Source organism: Crinia signifera, chromosome 19, assembly GCF_055691185.1.
Source record: "Crinia signifera chromosome 19, ASM5569118v1, whole genome shotgun sequence".
Classification (NCBI taxonomy): Eukaryota; Metazoa; Chordata; class Amphibia; order Anura; family Myobatrachidae; genus Crinia; species Crinia signifera.
This window is the reverse complement of record NC_139226.1, coordinates 3,205,140-3,228,334: the sequence shown is the minus strand read 5'-3', so window position 1 is coordinate 3,228,334 and position 23,195 is coordinate 3,205,140. Positions and strand designations below refer to the sequence as shown.

Here is a 23,195-nt window from a genome sequence, read left to right as displayed (position 1 = left end):
AGACAGGCGAGTTCTGTGTGATCCAGTGTACCCAGAGACAGGCGAGTGCTGTGTGATCCAGTGTACCCAGAGACAGGCGAGTGCTGTGTGATCCAGTGTACCCAGAGACAGGCGAGTGCAGGACGCGTTCAGCTCTGTATACGGGGGGGGGGGGATGTGCACATAGATGGCGGGTGCAGCGCAGGACGTGTTCAGCTCTGTATACGGGAGGATGCGGGCACAGCGCAGGACGCGTTCAGCTCTGTATACGGGGGGATGCGCACATAGATGGCGGGCAAATATACACATTTGGAGAATCAGGATCATACCTCTCCATCTGCATCATACATCTTTACTCCCTGGAGGCAGAATTTTAGGAGCACTGCTCTCCGCCGGGCCTGGTCCTGTAGGGTAACACGGCTGAATGAAGAATACTGTCGGAGGTAATATTGGGGGGTGGACATTAGGGTAACATTACTGACCCTCAGATAGCGCATCTGCTCCTCTATAATCCACATTCTCCTCCGGTAGTCTGTTTCCTTCACTGCGAACGAGCCAACGTACTGACATAAGGAGGCAGAAGAGGGGTGTCAGCTTGTGGGGGGCATGTATCACACATCATTCATCCAGATACAATAAGCCCAGTACCCCAATCTCTGTACCCCCTCACACCTAATCCTCTCCAATGCATCCCCTGTCCTGTTATTATCCCTAATCAGTATTGTTCATGGGACTGTCCCACATCACAATGGGGCCAGCAGTGTCCCGCAGTGGTGGGGGCAGATTCTAGTCCCTCATACACACAGAGTGCTGAACATGCCCCCACAGCAGGTAAAGCGGGAGGCGTGGCTTGTGGGAGCATTTCCAGCTAAGACACACCCCTTTAAATGAGACCATGCCCTCTTCCAGCGTGACAGCACCGCACACAGATCCCTACCTCAGAGGCCAATATGATGAGAGGTATGTTAGCTGGTACTGTACGTGGCTAAGTACAGAGACCCCTCAGCTAGGGTTACCACATACGGGATGCAGTTTAAATCCCGGCGGTCGGGATCCCGGCGTTTAAAATCCTGACGCCGGAACCCTGAACGCCGAAATCCCGACAAGGGGGGGCGATCCACGTCCCCCCCTCCTTGTCGAGATTTCGGCGTTCGGGATTCCGGCGTCGGGATTTTGAACGCCGGGATCCCGACCGCCGGCTTTTCATGCCGAATCCCCACATACCTGTTCTTGGACAGTGGCCCGCCCCTTAACCCATCCACAGCCCATCCATTGACCCGCCTTATACTTTATTTTTTTTTTACCTTGGCTTCAATTCTATTCTTGATTTTTTACACTGTTATGCCCCTTACACATTGTGCCACACACCATGATGCCCATTACACATTATGCCACACACGGTGATGCCTATTGCACATTATGCCAAACCATGATGCCTATTAGACATTATGCCACACACAGTAATGCCCATGACACATTGTGCCATACACTGTAATGTCCATTACATATTATACCACACACCAAATGGCTATTACATATTAGTGCCACTTACCTATAAGCTCAATGCCAGGGGCTTTATGCTTGATGCCACGGGAGAGTTAAATGCTCGTTGCTATGGGAGATTACATACTCGTTGCCACAGGAAAGTTAAATGATTGTTGCTATGCAGGGCTGGTGCTAGAGTGTCCGGCGCCCTCCTGCAAACCATACATTTTGCGCCCTTTCACATCGCCATTGCAACAAGCTGCAGCCCGATTGTGGGAGCGTATGCAACATGCGATCCTATGGAGGATCTCGGGTGCAGGTACATGTATGCATACACCATCTCAGTGCTGTGTCCACAAAATGTTGCAGGCACTAAATACACGCTGCGAGAATCGCATATGTTATGGGCTAGATTGCATCGCACGGCATGCATGCAATGTGTGTGCGATGCGATCCGAAAGCAGTACAAAAAGTATGTGCAGTTCTCTGTACTGTGCGATGCCCGATGGAGCGCACATCGCATCGCATGCTGCTATTGCAGCGTGTATGGCCACCTTTAGGCACATAACCCAGCCCATTATTTAACCCCTTCCCGCCGCAGCCTTTTTTTGCCTTCCTGACAGAGCCCTTTTTTTCAAATCTGACATGTATCACTTAAGTGGGGATAACTTTTTTTGCTTTTACTTATCCCAGTGATTTTGAGATTGTTTTCTCGTGACACATTGTACTTCAAGTTAGTGGTAAATTTGGGTCGACACAGTCTGTGTTTTTTTGTGAAAAATACCAAAATGTCGTAAAAAATGGAAAATTTAGCAATTTTCAAAATGTTAAATTTTCTGCTTGTGAAACAAATAATCATACCACTCAAAATAGTTAATAACTAACAAAGACCATATGTCTACTTTATGTTGCCATCATTATTTCAGCCTCCTTTTAATTTTTTGGGACACTAGGAGGCTTAAAATATGAATAGCAAATTCTCAAATTTTCAAGAAAATTTCAAACACTGATTTTTTTTAGGGACGAGTTCAGTTCTGATGTGACTTTGAGGGACTTGTATGTGAGACACCCCCATAAATGATGCCATTTCAAAAACTGCACCCCTCACAGTATTCAAAACAACATTTTGGAAGTTTGTTAACCCTTTAGGTGTTTCACAGGAATTAAAACAAAGTGTAGGTGGAATTTCAAAATTTCATTTTTTTTGCAGATTTGCAATTTTAATACATTTTTCTAAGGAACACAGTAGATTTTACTAGAGAAATGTGACTAAAAATTGATTCCCCCAATTCTTTTGTTTTCATAAATATCCTTTATGTGGCCCTAGTGTGCACGTTGACCAAACCATAGGCTTCATAATAGAAGGAGCACCTACTTGATTTTGGAGCCTCCTTTTTATGAGATTATTTTTTAGGCACCATGTAGGTTTCTAGGCACCATAAGATGCTAAAAGTTAGGAACCCCCCCACAAGTGACCCCATTTTGCAAACTAAACCCATCAGGGAATTCATCTAGGGGTATAGTGTACATTTCAAACCCCCAGGGGTTTCACCAATTGTGGTACAACTGGGCAGTGAAAATGAAAAACTAAATTTTTTACACAAAAATGCAGTTCTGGCTCCAAATTTTTCATTTTCACAAGGAATGAAGGAGACAAAGCACCCCAAAATCTGTGCCCCAATTTCTCCCGAGTACGGCAATGCCTCACATGTGACCAAAAAATACCATTTGGGTGCATGGCAGGACTCAGAAGCGAAGGAGTGATTTTTGGATTTTGCAGCTCAGATTCTGGTGGAATGTTGGTGGGTGCTATGTCGCATTAGCAAGACCCCCGAAGCACCAATACAGTGGAACCCCCCCACAAGTGACCCCATTTTGCAAACTACACCCCTCAGGGAATTCAACTAGGGGTATAGTGTACATTTCAAACCCCCAGGGGTTTCACCAATTTTGATACAACTGGGCTGTGCAAATGAAAAATTAAATTTTTTACACAAAAATGCAGTTCTGGCTCAAAATTTTTCATTTTCACAAGGTATGAAGGAGAAAAAGCACCCCAAAATCTGTGCCCCAATTTCTTCCGAGTACGGCAATGCCTCATGTGTGACCAAAAAATGGCAGGACTCAGAAGGGAAGGAGTGATATTTGGGGTTTGCAGCACAGATTCTGGTGGAATGTTGGTGGGTGCTATGTCGCATTAGCAAGACCCCCGAAGCACCAATACAGTGGAACCCCCCCACAAGTGACCCCATTTTGCAAACTACATCCCTCAGGGAATTCAAATAGGGGTATAGTGTACATTTCAAACCCCCAGGGGTTTCACCAATTTTGATACAACTGGGCTGTGCAAATGAAAAATTACATTTTTTACACACAAATGCAGTTCTGGCTCAAAATTTTTAATTTTCACAAGGTATGAAGGAGAAAAAGCACCCCAAAATCTGTGCCCCAATTTCTCCCAAGTATGGCAATGCCTCATATGTGACCAAAAAATACCAGTTGGGTGCATGGCAGGACTCAGAAGGGAAGGAGTGATTTTTGGATTTTGCAGCTCAGATTCTGGTGGAATGAATGGTGGGTGCACCCCCAAAAAGTTGCTGATCAGTTAATTTATACTGATCAGCACAAAAGGGGGGGCAGCAGGGGGGGCAGCAGTCAGTTGCACAGGCAGCACAACCTTTGGTGCAACTGACAGGTATATATATATTAAAAAAAAAAAACCTGCACCCCCAAAAAGTTGCTGATCAGCACAGATATACTGATCAGCACAAAAGGGGGGGGGGGGGGCAGCAGACACAAAATATAGCACTCTCTGTCACTATCTCTCACTATCTCTCACTATCTCTCACTATCTGTCACTATCTCTCACTATCTGTCACTCTATGACACTGCAGCAGCAGCACACAGGAAGTGACAAGATCCAGGAAGCATCCAGCTGCTGGCAGCACGCTACCAGCGGTGATCAGGTAAGTATCAGGCAAGGATCAGGTATGTATATCATAACAGATTGGTCGGTGACCGCTCTGCACGCAATTCCAGACCGGAGTTGCGTCTGCAGCGCAGTCACCGTTAGTTTAAATCACGCGCCATGGCTGTGATTGGTCCGTCGGTCCGACGGACCAATCACAGCCTTGGGGGCAGGTGGGGTGAGGTGTGGTCATCACCGGTGACCCCCTCACGCCCCCTCACACCCGGCGGTGATTGATCCCTGTGTTACCGAGCGTCAGATTCGCGTCTGATTCGCCGGTAACACAGGAAAACGCTGCGATTGGTTGTTCACATTGAACAGCCAAACGCAGCGATCGCCGACGGGGGGGGGAGGCATCGCCGCCCCCCCTGGGCATGCTGGGACATGTCTGCTGTCAGGGACAGCAGACATCGTCCCTCTGTCACCGCGTCCCTAGACACGGTGACAGTTTAAAGTCATGACGTATATATACGTCATGTGTCGGGAAGGGGTTAAAAAGTGTCTAAATTAATATTAAAAAATCTACAATTATTAAAAAAATTGTTATAAACATGTATAATATAAGACTCATTGTTCTTTTGCTGTTTAACTCTTGTGCAGTCCCTCCTCTTCTATCTGCGTAGGCAGGACGCTGAGGACACGATTACACCCCTCTCCCGACTGAGGGGAAAGGAGGGGAGAGAAGGAGGAGATGGAGGAAGAGGGGAGGAGATAGAGGGGGCAGAGTGTTGAGGACTGGCAGTGGCACTGGCACAGCACACTGAGATGAGGGAAGGAAGGGGAGCCGGCGCTGCTGCCTGTTTGTTATTTGTTTGACAGCTGACAGACGCAGGGAGCAATGGGTAGGGGCGGATTCGGACATGACATGTCATCCAGGTATTCACAGACAGCGCTTCATGCCTCAGCGCAAGTGTCCGTGAGGAAGAGGGGGCAGGTCGCAGGAGGAGGACAGTGTGTGCGCGGTGCAGGGAGCAGCTCTTTATACTCCCGCACGCCCGCTGTCAGACAGACGCTGCGGGTGTCGTGCAGGAGGCAGTGACAGCGGGGGCTGAGGCAGCTTTAGCAGAGCAGGGAGGGAGACAGCGCCTTTTCAGCATGGCGCCTCCCTGCTTTGCAGGAGCTGCTGAGTGGGTAGCACCGGCCCTGTTGCTATGGGGAGTGAAATAACTTGTTGCCAAGGGTTAAGGCCCCCATACATTAGTCTGACTTGTCCTAAGGACAAGTCGGACCTGATTTCCCCGGGAGGGGGACACACGATTAGGCACTGATGTGCCAAGTTTTGCAAATGATACATCGCATGCGATGTATCATTTGCAACTCCCGGGGAGCTACAAGGTGGAGGGAGCAGGGGGGCCGGGGACATCCTGGTGGCGGGTGGAGGACGCTGCGAGGTGACTGGGGGGCGCTGCTAGTAGCCCAGAGACAGCGGACGCTGCGGGGGACACAGGCGGCAGTAACGTAGAGGCGGGCGGCAGGGGGAGCCGTCAGCGCTGGAAAAAAAAAAGCCCATACAATGAATGGGCGGCCTGTGATTGGCTGAGCGCTCTCTCAGCCAATTGCTGACTGGCTGAGAGAGCGCTCAGCCAATCACAGTCTGCCCATTCATTGTATGGGCTTTTTTTTTCTCCAGCGCTGATGGCTCCCGGCTCCCCCTGCCCGCCTCTACGTTCCTGCCGCCTGTGTCCCCGCAGCGTCCGCTGCCTCTGCGCTACTAGAAGCGTCCCCCGCCCCCCCCCCTGCTCCCTCCACCGGACGGAGCATTGACAGCTCCCTCCTCCGGCTCCCCCTGCCCATCTCCCTCGCCAGCATCCGCCGCCTGTGTCCCCTGCCCGGCTGCACATAAGATTTAGCAAATCTTATGTACAGCCGGTCCGACCTCCCGACTCTGACCCGATGCGCACGGGACCGCGCATTGGGTCGGACCGGGTGTCTATACCTGCGATTTGGCCCGATTTCACTGCCCGATCCATCTGAATTGGGTGAAATCGGGACCAAATCGCATAGTGTATGGGGGCCTTTAGTTAAATTCTTTCATAGTGGGGACAGCCAGACAGAGAGCGGTGGTCAGCCCGCCTGTATCAGAGCAGGTCCGCGGCTATTACAAATCTTGTACTCCTGATTGGCTGTCGCACCGCAAGCTCTGATTGGCTTGCGAGCTGGTGCAAGATGTGTAATGGTTGTTCTCTGCCAGATGTCACCAACTCCAGAGTGATTCCCGGACATTGCATAGTCCAGGAACGCCACCGCTCCGGTGCCGGACATAATTACCGGACTGTACGGTGTAACCCCAGATGGGTGGTAACCCTGCCCACAGTCTGTAACATTGCCACTAGGAGCTGATTATCTGATACGTACTGTGAGCAATGTCTTCCCTGTATCTGGGGCTGGCGGAGAAACCAAACAGAAGCATCAGAGTTCTCTACATTTAAAGTCCACGTTATACGCCTGCCAGATGAGGCCGCACCAGTGACCTATACAGAACTAGGCACAGTATCTAGATGAGACCGTACCAGTGACTATACAGAACCGGGCACAGTATCTAGATGAGACCGTACCAGTGACCTATACAGAAACGGGCACAGTATGTAGATGAGGCCGCACCAGTGACCTATACAGAACTGGGCACAGTATCTAGATGAGACCGTACCAGTGACCTATACAGAAACGGGCACAGTATCTAGATGAGGCCGTACCAGTGACCTATACAGAACCGGGAACAGTATCTAGATGAGGCCGCACCAGTGACCTATACAGAACCGGGCACAGTATCTAGATGAGGCCGTAACAGTGACCTATACAGAACCGGGCACAGTATCTAGATGAGGCCGCACCAGTGACCTATACAGAACCGGGCACAGTATCTAGATGAGACCGTACCAGTGACCTATACAGAAACGGGCACAGTATGTAGATGAGGCCGTAACAGTGACCTATACAGAACCGGGCACAGTATCTAGATGAGGCCGCACCAGTGACCTATACAGAACTGGGCACAGTATCTAGATGAGGCCGTACCAGTGACCTATACAGAACCGGGCACAGTATCTAGATGAGGCCGCACCAGTGACCTATACAGAACCGGGCACAGTATCTAGATGAGGCCGCACCAGTGACCTATACAGAACCGGGCACAGTATCTAGATGAGGCCGCACCAGTGACCTATACAGAACCGGGCACAGTATCTAGATGAGGCCGCACCAGTGATCTATACAGACCCGGGCACAGTATCTAGATGAGGCCGCACCAGTGACCTATACAGAACCGGGCACAGTATCTAGATGAGGCCGCACCAGTGACCTATACAGAACTGGGCACAGTATCTAGATGAGGCCTCACCAGTGACCTATACAGAACTGGGCACAGTATATAGATGAGGCGGCACCAGTGACCTATACAGAACCGGGCACAGTATCTAGATGAGGCCGCACCAGTGACCTATACAGAACTGGGCACAGTATCTAGATGAGGCCGCACCAGTGACCTATACAGCACTGGGCACAGTATCTAGATGAGACCGTACCAGTGACCTATACAGAAACGGGCACAGTATGTAGATGAGGCCGTAACAGTGACCTATACAGAACCGGGCACAGTATCTAGATGAGGCCGCACCAGTGACCTATACAGAACTGGGCACAGTATCTAGATGAGGCCGTACCAGTGACCTATACAGAACCGGGCACAGTATCTAGATGAGGCCGCACCAGTGACCTATACAGAACCGGGCACAGTATCTAGATGAGGCCGCACCAGTGACCTATACAGAACCGGGCACAGTATCTAGATGAGGCCGCACCAGTGACCTATACAGAACCGGGCACAGTATCTAGATGAGGCCGCACCAGTGATCTATACAGACCCGGGCACAGTATCTAGATGAGGCCGCACCAGTGACCTATACAGAACCGGGCACAGTATCTAGATGAGGCCGCACCAGTGACCTATACAGAACTGGGCACAGTATCTAGATGAGGCCTCACCAGTGACCTATACAGAACTGGGCACAGTATCTAGATGAGGCCTCACCAGTGACCTATACAGAACTGGGCACAGTATATAGATGAGGCGGCACCAGTGACCTATACAGAACCGGGCACAGTATCTAGATGAGGCCGCACCAGTGACCTATACAGAACTGGGAACAGTATCTAGAAGAGGCCGCACCAGTGATCTATACAGCACTGGGCACAGTATCTAGATGAGGCCGCACCAGTGACCTATACAGAACTGGGCACAGTATCTAGATGAGCCCGTACCAGTGACCTATACAGAACTGGGCACAGTATCTAGATGAGGCCGCACCAGTGACCTATACAGAACTGGACACAGTATCTAGATGAGGCCGCACCAGTGACCTATACAGAACTGGGCACAGTATCTAGATGAGGCCGCACCAGTGACCTATACAGAACTGGACACAGTATCTAGATGAGGCCGCACCAGTGACCTATACAGAACTGGGCACAGTATCTAGATGAGGCCGCACCAGTGACCTATACAGAACTGGGCACAGTATCTAGATGAGGCCGCACCAGTGACCTATACAGAACTGGGCACAATGCTCTAGATGAGGCCGTACCACTGACCTATACAGAACTGGGCACAGTATCTAGATGAGGCCGCACCAGTGACCTATACAGAACTGGGCACAGTATCTAGATGAGGATGCATCAGTGACCTATACAGAACTGGGCACAGTATCTAGATGAGGCCGCACCAGTGACCTATACAGAACCGGGCACAGTATCTAGATGAGGCCGCACCAGTGACCTATACAGAACTGGGCACAGTATCTAGATGAGGGTGCACCAGTGACCTGTACAGAACTGGGCACAGTATCTAGATGATAGAAAGAAGAAGGTGAACCTCGAAGCCAATTAAAGCTGCTGTATGAGGGAGGGTGTAAGTCTCCCCGTATAGAGTATAGAGCAAAAAAAGGGGGTTATACAGCGCTGGGTTTCTCTGAATGATGACGATTAAACACTTGGTTTAAGAAAATACAAAATACATTTATTGTACAGTGTGACAATTAAGAGAGTACTCTCTAAGCATAAATAAAGAAAAAATTCACGTGTTAAAAAATTGCGCAATATGTTAAAAATAGGGGAAGGGGTAAAGAAGATGAAAAATGGGAATAATGCATGCACTGGGCTCCAAAAAAATGATGAAGACAGTTCTTGTGCCAGTATCTGGTTATAGTTACCACCGATGAAGGAGAAATGTCAGGATCTCATCTGGAAACCTGAGAGAATACCGGTTAATTCCCAGCTGGTGGGTCCAACTGCCTCCAGATGTTAGTAGAACAGAAATGGTGGGTGGAAGATGGAATGGCCACCGCCGTAAATCTCTGTCCGGGAGGTGTGGACCTAGTTCTCCGATGGATTGAGGCAGGAGTGGTGGTGAGGGATGGTATAGCACCGCCGTGGATCACTGCCCTGGGAGATGGGGGGCAAGTAGCCCAAGATGGTGATAGCTGGTCCGGAATCGGTTTGCTGTGCTGGAGCCTGGTGCAAGGTGGTTCAGGCTATTGGAGGGTCCAAGTCAGGGGATAAGCTTGGATAAATCTCAGGATCTTGGATGTGGCTGAGCTCAACGCGTTTCGACGTCTTCAGGACGTCTTCATCAGGACCAGTGATGAACTGTGACCTATACAGAACTGGGCACAGTATGTAGATGAGGATGCATCAGTGACCTATACAGAACTGGGCACAGTATCTAGATGAGGCCGCACCAGTGACCTATACAGAACTGGGCACAGTATCTAGATGAGGCCGCACCAGTGACCCATACAGAACCGGGCACAGTATCTAGATGAGGCCGCACCAGTGACCTACACAGAACTGGGCACAGTATCTAGATGAGGCCGCACCAGTGACCAATACAGAACCGGGCACAGTATCTAGATGAGGCCGCACCAGTGACCTATACAGAACCGGGCACAGTATCTAGATGAGGCCGCACCAGTGACCTACACAGAACCGGGCACAGTATCTAGATGAGGCCGCACCAGTGACCTATACAGAACCGGGCACAGTATCTAGATGAGGCCGCACCAGTGACCTATACAGAACTGGGCACAGTATCTAGATGAGGCCGCGCCAGTGACCTATACAGAACCGGACACAGTATCTAGATGAGGCCGCGCCAGTGACCTATACAGAGGCCGCACCAGTGACCAATACAGAACCGGGCACAGTATCTAGATGAGGCCGCACCAGTGACCTACACAGAACCGGGCACAGTATCTAGATGAGGCCGCACCAGTGACCTATACAGAACCGGGCACAGTATCTAGATGAGGCCGCACCAGTGACCTATACAGAACCGGGCACAGTATCTAGATGAGGCCGCGCCAGTGACCTATACAGAACCGGGCACAGTATCTAGATGAGGCCGCGCCAGTGACCTATACAGAGGCCGCACCAGTGACCAATACAGAACTGGGCACAGTATCTAGATGAGGCCGCACCAGTGACCTATACAGAACCGGACACAGTATCTAGATGAGGCCGCACCAGTGACCTATACAGAACTGGGCACAGTATCTAGATGAGGCCGCGCCAGTGACCTATACAGAACCGGGCACAGTATCTAGATGAGGCCGCACCAGTGACCTATACAGAACCGGGCACAGTATCTAGATAAGGCCGCACCAGTGACCTACACAGAACCGGGCACAGTATCTAGATGAGGCCGCACCAGTGACCAATACAGAACCGGGCACAGTATCTAGATGAGGCCGCACCAGTGACCTACACAGAACTGGGCACAGTATCTAGATGAGGCCGCACCAGTGACCAATACAGAACTGGGCACAGTATCTAGATGAGGCCGCACCAGTGACCTATACAGAACTGGGCACAGTATCTAGATGAGGCCGCACCAGTGACCCATACAGAACCGGGCACAGTATCTAGATGAGGCCGCACCAGTGACCTATACAGAACCGGGCACAGTATCTAGATAAGGCCGCACCAGTGACCTACACAGAACCGGGCACAGTATCTAGATGAGGCCGCACCAGTGACCAATACAGAACCGGGCACAGTATCTAGATGAGGCCGCGCCAGTGACCTACACAGAACTGGGCACAGTATCTAGATGAGGCCGCACCAGTGACCAATACAGAACCGGGCACAGTATCTAGATGAGGCCGCACCAGTGACCTATACAGAACCGGGCACAGTATCTAGATGAGGCCGCACCAGTGACCTACACAGAACCGGGCACAGTATCTAGATGAGGCCGCACCAGTGACCTATACAGAACCGGGCACAGTATCTAGATGAGGCCGCACCAGTGACCTATACAGAACTGGGCACAGTATCTAGATGAGGCCGCGCCAGTGACCTATACAGAACCGGGCACAGTATCTAGATGAGGCCGCGCCAGTGACCTATACAGAGGCCGCACCAGTGACCAATACAGAACCGGGCACAGTATCTAGATGAGGCCGCACCAGTGACCTACACAGAACCGGGCACAGTATCTAGATGAGGCCGCACCAGTGACCTATACAGAACCGGGCACAGTATCTAGATGAGGCCGCACCAGTGACCTATACAGAACCGGGCACAGTATCTAGATGAGGCCGCGCCAGTGACCTATACAGAACCGGGCACAGTATCTAGATGAGGCCGCGCCAGTGACCTATACAGAGGCCGCACCAGTGACCAATACAGAACCGGGCACAGTATCTAGATGAGGCCGCACCAGTGACCTATACAGAACCGGACACAGTATCTAGATGAGGCCGCACCAGTGACCTATACAGAACTGGGCACAGTATCTAGATGAGGCCGCGCCAGTGACCTATACAGAACCGGGCACAGTATCTAGATGAGGCCGCGCCAGTGACCTATACAGAACCGGGCACAGTATCTAGATAAGGCCACACCAGCGACCTATACAGAAATGGGCACAGTAGCTAGATGAGGCCACACCAACGACCTATACAGAACTGGGCACAGTGTCTAGATGAGGCCACACCAGCGACCTATACAGAACTGGGCACAGTATCTAGATGAGGCCGTACCAGTGACCTATACAGAACTGGGCACAGTATCTAGATGAGGCCGCGCCAGTGACCTATACAGAACTGGGCACAGTATCTAGATGAGGCCGCGCCAGTGACCTATACAGAACTGGGCACAGTATCTAGATGAGGCCGCGCCAGTGACCTATACAGAACTGGGCACAGTATCTAGATGAGGCCGCGCCAGTGACCTATACAGAACCGGGCACAGTATCTAGATGAGGCCACGCCAGCGACCTATACAGAACCGGGCACAGTATCTAGATGAGGCCACGCCAGCGACCTATACAGAAATGGGCACAGTATCTAGATGAGGCCACACCAGCGACCTATACAGAAATGGGCACAGTATCTAGATGAGGCCGCACCAGTGACCTATACAGAAATGGGCACAGTATCTAGATGAGGCCGCACCAGTGACCTATACAGAACTGGGCACAGTATCTAGATGAGGCCGCACCAGTGACCAATACAGAACCGGGCACAGTATCTAGATGAGGCCGCACCAGTGACCTATACAGAACCGGGCACAGTATCTAGATGAGGCCGCACCAGTGACCTACACAGAACCGGGCACAGTATCTAGATGAGGCCGCACCAGTGACCTATACAGAACCGGGCACAGTATCTAGATGAGGCCGCACCAGTGACCAATACAGAACCGGGCACAGTATCTAGATGAGGCCGCACCAGTGACCTATACAGAACCGGGCACAGTATCTAGATGAGGCCGCGCCAGTGACCTATACAGAACTGGGCACAGTATCTAGATGAGGCCGCGCCAGTGACCTATACAGAACCGGGCACAGTATCTAGATGAGGCCGCGCCAGTGACCTATACAGAACCGGGCACAGTATCTAGATGAGGCCGCGCCAGTGACCTATACAGAGGCCGCACCAGTGACCAATACAGAACCGGGCACAGTATCTAGATGAGGCCGCACCAGTGACCTATACAGAACCGGACACAGTATCTAGATGAGGCCGCACCAGTGACCTATACAGAACTGGGCACAGTATCTAGATGAGGCCGCGCCAGTGACCTATACAGAACCGGGCACAGTATCTAGATGAGGCCGCGCCAGTGACCTATACAGAACCGGGCACAGTATCTAGATAAGGCCACACCAGCGACCTATACAGAAATGGGCACAGTATCTAGATGAGGCCGCACCAGTGACCTATACAGAACCGGGCACAGTATATAGATGAGGCCGCACCAGTGACCTATACAGAACTGGGCACAGTATCTAGATGAGGCCGCGCCAGTGACCTATACAGAACCGGGCACAGTATCTAGATGAGGCCGCGCCAGTGACCTATACAGAACCGGGCACAGTATCTAGATAAGGCCACACCAGCGACCTATACAGAAATGGGCACAGTATCTAGATGAGGCCACACCAGCGACCTATACAGAAATGGGCACAGTATCTAGATGAGGCCGCACCAGTGACCTATACAGAACTGGGCACAGTATCTAGATGAGGCCGCACCAGTGACCTATACAGAACTGGGCACAGTATCTAGATGAGGCTGCACCAGTGACCTATACAGAACTGGGCACAGTATCTAGATGAGGCCGTACCAGTGACCTATACAGAACTGGGCACAGTATCTAGATGAGGCCGTACCAGTGACCTATACAGAACTGGGCACAGTATCTAGATGAGGCCGCACCAGTGACCTATACAGTACTGGGCACAGTATCTAGATGAGGCCGCACCAGTGACCTATACAGTACTGGGCACAGTATCTAGATGAGGCCGCACCAGTGACCAATACAGAACTGGGCACAGTATCTAGATGAGGCCGCACCAGTGACCTATACAGAACTGGGCACAGTAACTAGATGAGGCGGCGCCAGTGACCTATACAGAACTGGGCACAGTATCTAGATGAGGCCGCACCAGTGACCTATACAGAACCGGGCACAGTATCTAGATGAGGCCGCACCAGTGACCTATACAGAACTGGGCACAGTATCTAGATGAGGCCGCACCAGTGACCTATACAGTACTGGGCACAGTATCTAGATGAGGCCGCACCAGTGACCAATACAGAACTGGGCACAGTATATAGATGAGGCCGTACCAGTGACCTATACAGAACCGGACACAGTATCTAGATGAGGCCGTACCAGTGACCTATACAGAACTGGGCACAGTATCTAGATGAGGCCTCACCAGTGACCTATACAGAACTGGGCACAGTATCTAGATGAGGCCGTACCAGTGACCTATACAGAACCGGGCACAGTATCTAGATGAGGCCGTACCAGTGACCTATACAGAACTGGGCACAGTATCTAGATGAGGCCGTACCAGTGACCTATACAGAACTGTGCACAGTATCTAGATGTGGCCGCACCAGTGACCTATACAGAACCGGGCACAGTATCTAGATGAGGCCGCACCAGTGACCTATACAGAACCGGGCACAGTATCTAGATGAGGCCGCACCAGTGACCTATACAGAACCGGGCACAGTATCTAGATGAGGCGGCACCAGTGACCTATACAGAACCGGGCACAGTATCTAGATGAGGCGGCACCAGTGACCTATACAGAACTGGACACAGTATCTAGATGAGGCCGCACCAGTGACCTATACAGAACTGGGCACAGTATCTAGATGAGGCCGCACCAGTGACCTATACAGAACTGGCCACAGTACAGTATATAGATGAGGCCGCACCAGTGACCTATACAGAACCGGGCACAGTACCTAGATGAGGCTGCACCAGTGACCTATACAGAACCGGGCACAGTATCTAGATGAGGCCGCACCAGTGACCTATACAGAACCGGGCACAGTATCTAGATGAGGCTGCACCAGTGACCTATACAGAACTGGGCACAGTATCTAGATGAGGCCGCACCAGTGACCTATACAGAACCGGACACAGTATCTAGATGAGGCGGCACCAGTGACCTATACAGAACCGGGCACAGTATCTAGATGAGGCCGCACCAGTGACCTATACAGAACTGGGCACAGTATCTAGATGAGGCCGCACCAGTGACCTATACAGAACTGGGCACAGTATCTAGATGAGGCCGCACCAGTGACCTATACAGAACCGGGCACAGTATCTAGATGAGGCAGCACCAGTGACCTATACAGAACTGGGCACAGTATCTAGATGAGGCCGCACCAGTGACCTATACAGAACCGGGCACAGTATCTAGATGAGGCGGCACCAGTGACCTATACAGAACTGGACACAGTATCTAGATGAGGCCGCACCAGTGACCTATACAGAACCGGGCACAGTATCTAGATGAGGCCGCACCAGTGACCTATACAGAACAGGACACAGTATATAGATGAGGCCGCACCAGTGACCTATACAGAACCGGGCACAGTATCTAGATGAGGATGCACCAGTGACCTATACAGAACTGGGCACAGTATCTAGATGAGGCCGCACCAGTGACCTATACAGAACCGGGCACAGTATCTAGATGAGGCAGCACCAGTGACCTATACAGAACTAGGCACAGTATCTAGATGAGGCCGCACCAGTGACCTATACAGAACCGGGCACAGTATCTAGATGAGGCGGCACCAGTGACCTATACAGAACTGGACACAGTATCTAGATGAGGCCGCACCAGTGACCTATACAGAACCGGGCACAGTATCTAGATGAGGCCGCACCAGTGACCTATACAGAACAGGACACAGTATATAGATGAGGCCGCACCAGTGACCTATACAGAACCGGGCACAGTATCTAGATGAGGCCGCACCAGTGACCTATAAAGAACTGGGCACAGTATCTAGATGAGGCCTCACCAGTGACCTATACAGAACTGGGCACAGTATCTAGATGAGGCCGCACCAGTGACCTATACAGAACCGGGCACAGTATATAGATGAGGCCGTACCAGTGACCTATACAGAACTGGGCACAGTATCTAGATGAGGCCGTACCAGTGACCTATACAGAACCGGGCACAGTATCTAGATGAGGCCGCACCAGTGACCTATACAGAACTAGGCACAGTATCTAGATGAGGCCGCACCAGTGACCTATACAGAACTGGGCACAGTATCTAGATGAGGCGGCACCAGTGACTATACAGAACCGTGCACAGTATCTAGATGAGGCCGTACCAGTGACCTATACAGAACTGGGCACAGTATCTAGATGAGGCCGTACCAGTGACCTATACAGAACCGGGCACAGTATCTAGATGAGGCCGCACCAGTGACCTATACAGAACTAGGCACAGTATCTAGATGAGGCCGCACCAGTGACCTATACAGAACTGGACACAGTATCTAGATGAGGCTTCACCAGTGACCTATACAGAACCGGGCACAGTATCTAGATGAGGCCGCACCAGTGACCTATACAGAACCGGGCACAGTATCTAGATGAGGCCGCGCCAGTGACCTATACAGAACCGGGCACAGTATCTAGATGAGGCCGTACCAGTGACCTATACAGAACCGGGCACAGTATCTAGATGAGGCCGTACCAGTGACCTATACAGAACCGGGCACAGTATCTAGATGAGGCCTCACCAGTGACCTATACAGAACTGGGCACAGTATCTAGATGAGGCCGCACCAGTGACCTATACAGAACCGGACACAGTATCTAGATGAGGCTGCACCAGTGACCTATACAGAACCGGGCACAGTATCTAGATGAGGCCGCACCAGTGACCTATACAGAACTAGGCACAGTATCTAGATGAGGCCTCACCAGTGACCTATACAGAACCGGGCACAGTATCTAGATGAGGCTGCACCAGTGACCTATACAGAACCGGGCACAGTATCTAGATGAGGCCGCACCAGTGACCTATACAGAACCGGACACAGTATCTAGATGAGGCCGCACCAGTGACCTATACAGAACCGGGCACAGTATCTAGATGAGGCCGCACCAGTGACCTATACAGAACTGGGCACAGTATCTAGATGAGGCCGCACCAGTGACCTATACAGAACCGGGCACAGTATCTAGATGAGGCGGCACCAGTGACCTGTACAGAACTGGGCACAGTATCTAGATGAGGCCGTACCAGTGACCTATACAGAACCGGGCACAGTATCTAGATGAGGCCGCACCAGTGACCTATACAGAACCGGGCACAGTATCTAGATGAGGCCGCACCAGTGACCTATACAGAACCGGGCACAGTATCTAGATGAGGCCGCACCAGTGACCTATACAGAACCGGGCACAGTATCTAGATGAGGCCGCGCCAGTGACCTATACAGAACCGGGCACAGTATCTAGATGAGGCCGCGCCAGTGACCTATACAGAACCGGGCACAGTATCTAGATGAGGCCGCACCAGTGACCTATACAGAACCGGGCACAGTATCTAGATGAGGCCGCACCAGTGACCTACACAGAACCGGGCACAGTATCTAGATGAGGCCGCACCAGTGACCTATACAGAACCGGGCACAGTATCTAGATGAGGCCGCACCAGTGACCAATACAGAACCGGGCACAGTATCTAGATGAGGCCGCGCCAGTGACCTATACAGAACCGGGCACAGTATCTAGATGAGGCCGCGCCAGTGACCTATACAGAACCGGGCACAGTATCTAGATGAGGCCGCGCCAGTGACCTATACAGAACCGGGCACAGTATCTAGATGAGGCCGCGCCAGTGACCTATACAGAACCGGGCACAGTATCTAGATGAGGCCGCGCCAGTGACCTATACAGAGGCCGCACCAGTGACCAATACAGAACCGGGCACAGTATCTAGATGAGGCCGCACCAGTGACCTATACAGAACCGGACACAGTATCTAGATGAGGCCGCACCAGTGACCTATACAGAACTGGGCACAGTATCTACATGAGGCCGCACCAGTGACCTATACAGAACTGGGCACAGTATCTAGATGAGGCCGCACCAGTGACCTATACAGAACTGGGCACAGTATCTAGATGAGGCCGCACCAGTGACCTATACAGTACTGGGCACAGTATCTAGATGAGGCCGCACCAGTGACCTATACAGAACTGGGCACAGTATCTAGATGAGGCCGCACCAGTGACCTATACAGTACTGGGCACAGTATCTAGATGAGGCCGCACCAGTGACCTATACAGAACTGGGCACAGTATCTAGATGAGGCCGCACCAGTGACCTATACAGAACTGGGCACAGTATCTAGATGAGGCCGCACCAGTGACCTATACAGAACTGGGCACAGTATCTAGATGAGGCCGCACCAGTGACCTATACAGAACCGGGCACAGTATCTAGATGAGGCCGCGCCAGTGACCTATACAGAACCGGGCACAGTATCTAGATGAGGCCGTACCAGTGACCTATACAGAACCGGGCACAGTATCTAGATGAGGCCTCACCAGTGACCTATACAGAACTGGGCACAGTATCTAGATGAGGCCGCACCAGTGACCTATACAGAACCGGACACAGTATCTAGATGAGGCTGCACCAGTGACCTATACAGAACCGGGCACAGTATCTAGATGAGGCCGCACCAGTGACCTATACAGAACTAGGCACAGTATCTAGATGAGGCCTCACCAGTGACCTATACAGAACCGGGCACAGTATCTAGATGAGGCTGCACCAGTGACCTATACAGAACCGGGCACAGTATCTAGATGAGGCCGCACCAGTGACCTATACAGAACCGGACACAGTATCTAGATGAGGCTGCACCAGTGACCTATACAGAACCGGGCACAGTATCTAGATGAGGCCGCACCAGTGACCTATACAGAACTGGGCACAGTATCTAGATGAGGCCGCACCAGTGACCTATACAGAACCGGGCACAGTATCTAGATGAGGCGGCACCAGTGACCTGTACAGAACTGGGCACAGTATCTAGATGAGGCCGTACCAGTGACCTATACAGAACCGGGCACAGTATCTAGATGAGGCCGCACCAGTGACCTATACAGAACCGGGCACAGTATCTAGATGAGGCCGCACCAGTGACCTATACAGAACCGGGCACAGTATCTAGATGAGGCCGCACCAGTGACCTATACAGAACCGGGCACAGTATCTAGATGAGGCCGCACCAGTGACCTATACAGAACCGGGCACAGTATCTAGATGAGGCCGCGCCAGTGACCTATACAGAACCGGGCACAGTATCTAGATGAGGCCGCACCAGTGACCTATACAGAACCGGGCACAGTATCTAGATGAGGCCGCACCAGTGACCTACACAGAACCGGGCACAGTATCTAGATGAGGCCGCACCAGTGACCTATACAGAACCGGGCACAGTATCTAGATGAGGCCGCACCAGTGACCAATACAGAACCGGGCACAGTATCTAGATGAGGCCGCACCAGTGACCTATACAGAACCGGGCACAGTATCTAGATGAGGCCGCGCCAGTGACCTATACAGAACTGGGCACAGTATCTAGATGAGGCCGCGCCAGTGACCTATACAGAACCGGGCACAGTATCTAGATGAGGCCGCGCCAGTGACCTATACAGAACCGGGCACAGTATCTAGATGAGGCCGCGCCAGTGACCTATACAGAGGCCGCACCAGTGACCAATACAGAACCGGGCACAGTATCTAGATGAGGCCGCACCAGTGACCTATACAGAACCGGACACAGTATCTAGATGAGGCCGCACCAGTGACCTATACAGAACTGGGCACAGTATCTACATGAGGCCGCACCAGTGACCTATACAGAACTGGGCACAGTATCTAGATGAGGCCGCACCAGTGACCTATACAGAACTGGGCACAGTATCTAGATGAGGCCGCACCAGTGACCTATACAGTACTGGGCACAGTATCTAGATGAGGCCGCACCAGTGACCTATACAGAACTGGGCACAGTATCTAGATGAGGCCGCACCAGTGACCTATACAGTACTGGGCACAGTATCTAGATGAGGCCGCACCAGTGACCTATACAGAACTGGGCACAGTATCTAGATGAGGCCGCACCAGTGACCTATACAGAACTGGGCACAGTATCTAGATGAGGCCGCACCAGTGACCTATACAGAACTGGGCACAGTATCTAGATGAGGCCGCACCAGTGACCTATACAGAACCGGGCACAGTATCTAGATGAGGCTGCACCAGTGACCTATACAGAACTGGGCACAGTATCTAGATGAGGCCGCACCAGTGACCTATACAGTACTGGGCACAGTATCTAGATGAGGCCGCACCAGTGACCTATACAGAACCGGGCACAGTATCTAGATGAGGCCGCGCCAGTGACCTATACAGAACCGGGCACAGTATCTAGATGAGGCCGCGCCAGTGACCTATACAGAGGCCGCACCAGTGACCAATACAGAACCGGGCACAGTATCTAGATGAGGCCGCACCAGTGACCTATACAGAACGGGACACAGTATCTAGATGAGGCCGCACCAGTGACCTATACAGAACTGGGCACAGTATCTACATGAGGCCGCACCAGTGACCTATACAGAACTGGGCACAGTATCTAGATGAGGCCGCACCAGTGACCTATACAGAACTGGGCACAGTATCTAGATGAGGCCGCACCAGTGACCTATACAGTACTGGGCACAGTATCTAGATGAGGCCGCGCCAGTGACCTATACAGAACTGGGCACAGTATCTAGATGAGGCCGCGCCAGTGACCTATACAGAACCGGGCACAGTATCTAGATGAGGCCGCGCCAGTGACCTATACAGAACCGGGCACAGTATCTAGATGAGGCCGCGCCAGTGACCTATACAGAGGCCGCACCAGTGACCAATACAGAACCGGGCACAGTATCTAGATGAGGCCGCACCAGTGACCTATACAGAACCGGACACAGTATCTAGATGAGGCCGCACCAGTGACCTATACAGAACTGGGCACAGTATCTACATGAGGCCGCACCAGTGACCTATACAGAACTGGGCACAGTATCTAGATGAGGCCGCACCAGTGACCTATACAGAACTGGGCACAGTATCTAGATGAGGCCGCACCAGTGACCTATACAGAACTGGGCACAGTATCTAGATGAGGCCGCACCAGTGACCTATACAGAACTGGGCACAGTATCTAGATGAGGCCGCACCAGTGACCTATACAGAACCGGGCACAGTATATAGATGAGGCCGCACCAGTGACCTATACAGAACTGGGCACAGATACTAGGGGCCTTATTCTGGTTTATGGTTGATCGCAGCTTCCCCCCGCCCTCATAGCTTATGAAAACACATCCCCTAGATGATGCCATACCAAGCATAGCAGGAATCGTCCACCAGATAGTGACTGAGATATATCCTTAGCAGCAGGTGTAGCTGGGCGACCAGTCCTGATCCTGTGCCACTGGGAGACAACATGTTGTGCCCATGGGGAGGAAGGATCACGCTGTGAGTCCCTAGTTCTTAGTGACCAGCAGCCATTCTGTGTAATACACAGAGGCTGCCCGTGTCTGTGCCCCTGGCGATACCCTCTCACCCACCTCCGTAAACTTGGTTACAACATGAGCCCTCTGACACGTTCCACCTAAAGATCCCTCTGGATGTGACTTCTTCATTTTACATACGAGGTAGAACCCGGTCACTGTACGGCAGTCACAGCTGATTTCTCTGGTTTAGCACACCTGGTGGCATAGAAGCATATGTGTAAGCAGCAGTTGGTTGTGAACAGTACAGCAGCTCAGTATCTATGGGCCAGATGTATCAAGCTTCACAAAGTGATAAAATCGAGAGTGATAAACACCTAGCCAATTAGCACCTATCTGTCATGCCACAGGCTAAGTTTGAAAAATGACTGGCTAGGTGTTTATCACTCTCCATTTTATCACTTTGTGAAGCTTGAAACATCTGGCCCTATGTACCCTACCTGACCCTCTCCTTCAGGGACAAAATGATTGCCAACACCTGTGGTGACTCCTTTCTTATCAGTTACCTAGCTCCCCACAGGTGCTGGCAATCCTACATTATCCATACCTCCCAGCATGCCTCTCTCCAGGAGGACACAATGCTCTGTTCCTGGGCTTCCCTGGTAATGTATGATTGCCAGCACCTGTGGTGACACCTTTCTTATCAGTTACCTAGCTCCCCACAGGTGCTGGCAATCATACATTATCCATACCTCCCAGCATGCCCCTCTCCAGGAGGACACAATGCTCTGTTCCTGGGCTTCCCTGGTAATGTATGATTGCCAGCACCTGTGGTGACACCTTTCTTATCAGTTACCTAGCTCCCCATAGGTGCTGGCAATCATACATTATCCATACCTCCCAGCATGCCCCTCTCCAGGAGGACACAATGCTCTGCTCCTGGGCTTCCCTGGGAATGTATGATTGCCAGCACCTGTGGTGACACCTTTCTTATCAGTTACCTAGCTCCCCACAGGTGCTGGCAATCATACATTATCCATACCTCCCAGCATGCCCCTCTCCAGGAGGACACAATGCTCTGCTCCTGGACTTCCCTGGTAATGTAGGATTGCCAGCACCTGTGGTGACACCTTTCTTATCAGTTACCTAGCTCCCCACAGGTGCTGGCAATCCTACATTATCCATACCTCCCAGCATGCTCCTCTCCAGGAGGACACAATGCTCTGCTCCTGGGCTTCCCTGGTAATGTATGATTGCCAGCACCTGTGGTGACACCTTTCTTATCAGTTACCTAGCTCCCCACAGGTGCTGGCAATCATACATTATCCATACCTCCCAGCATGCCCCTCTCCAGGAGTACAGAATGCTCTGTTCCTGGACTTCCCTGGTAATGTAGGATTGCCAGC

General features: G+C 51.6%; 1 protein-coding gene across 1 annotated transcript in view; it reads right to left on the bottom strand.

Moving 5' to 3' along the window:
• SH2D5 (SH2 domain containing 5) overlaps positions 1–22,044 on the bottom strand; it is a 63,610-nt gene extending 41,566 nt beyond the window's left edge. The window contains exons 1-3 of the mRNA XM_083161805.1: positions 21,907–22,044; positions 462–542; positions 309–383 (exon numbers count right to left, since the gene is read on the bottom strand). Coding sequence (XP_083017931.1) covers positions 309–383; positions 462–542; positions 21,907–21,981 — 231 coding nt within the window. The 5' untranslated portion in view covers positions 21,982–22,044. The remainder of the gene's footprint in view (positions 1–308; positions 384–461; positions 543–21,906) is intronic.
• Between the last annotated feature and the right edge of the window lie 1,151 nt (positions 22,045–23,195).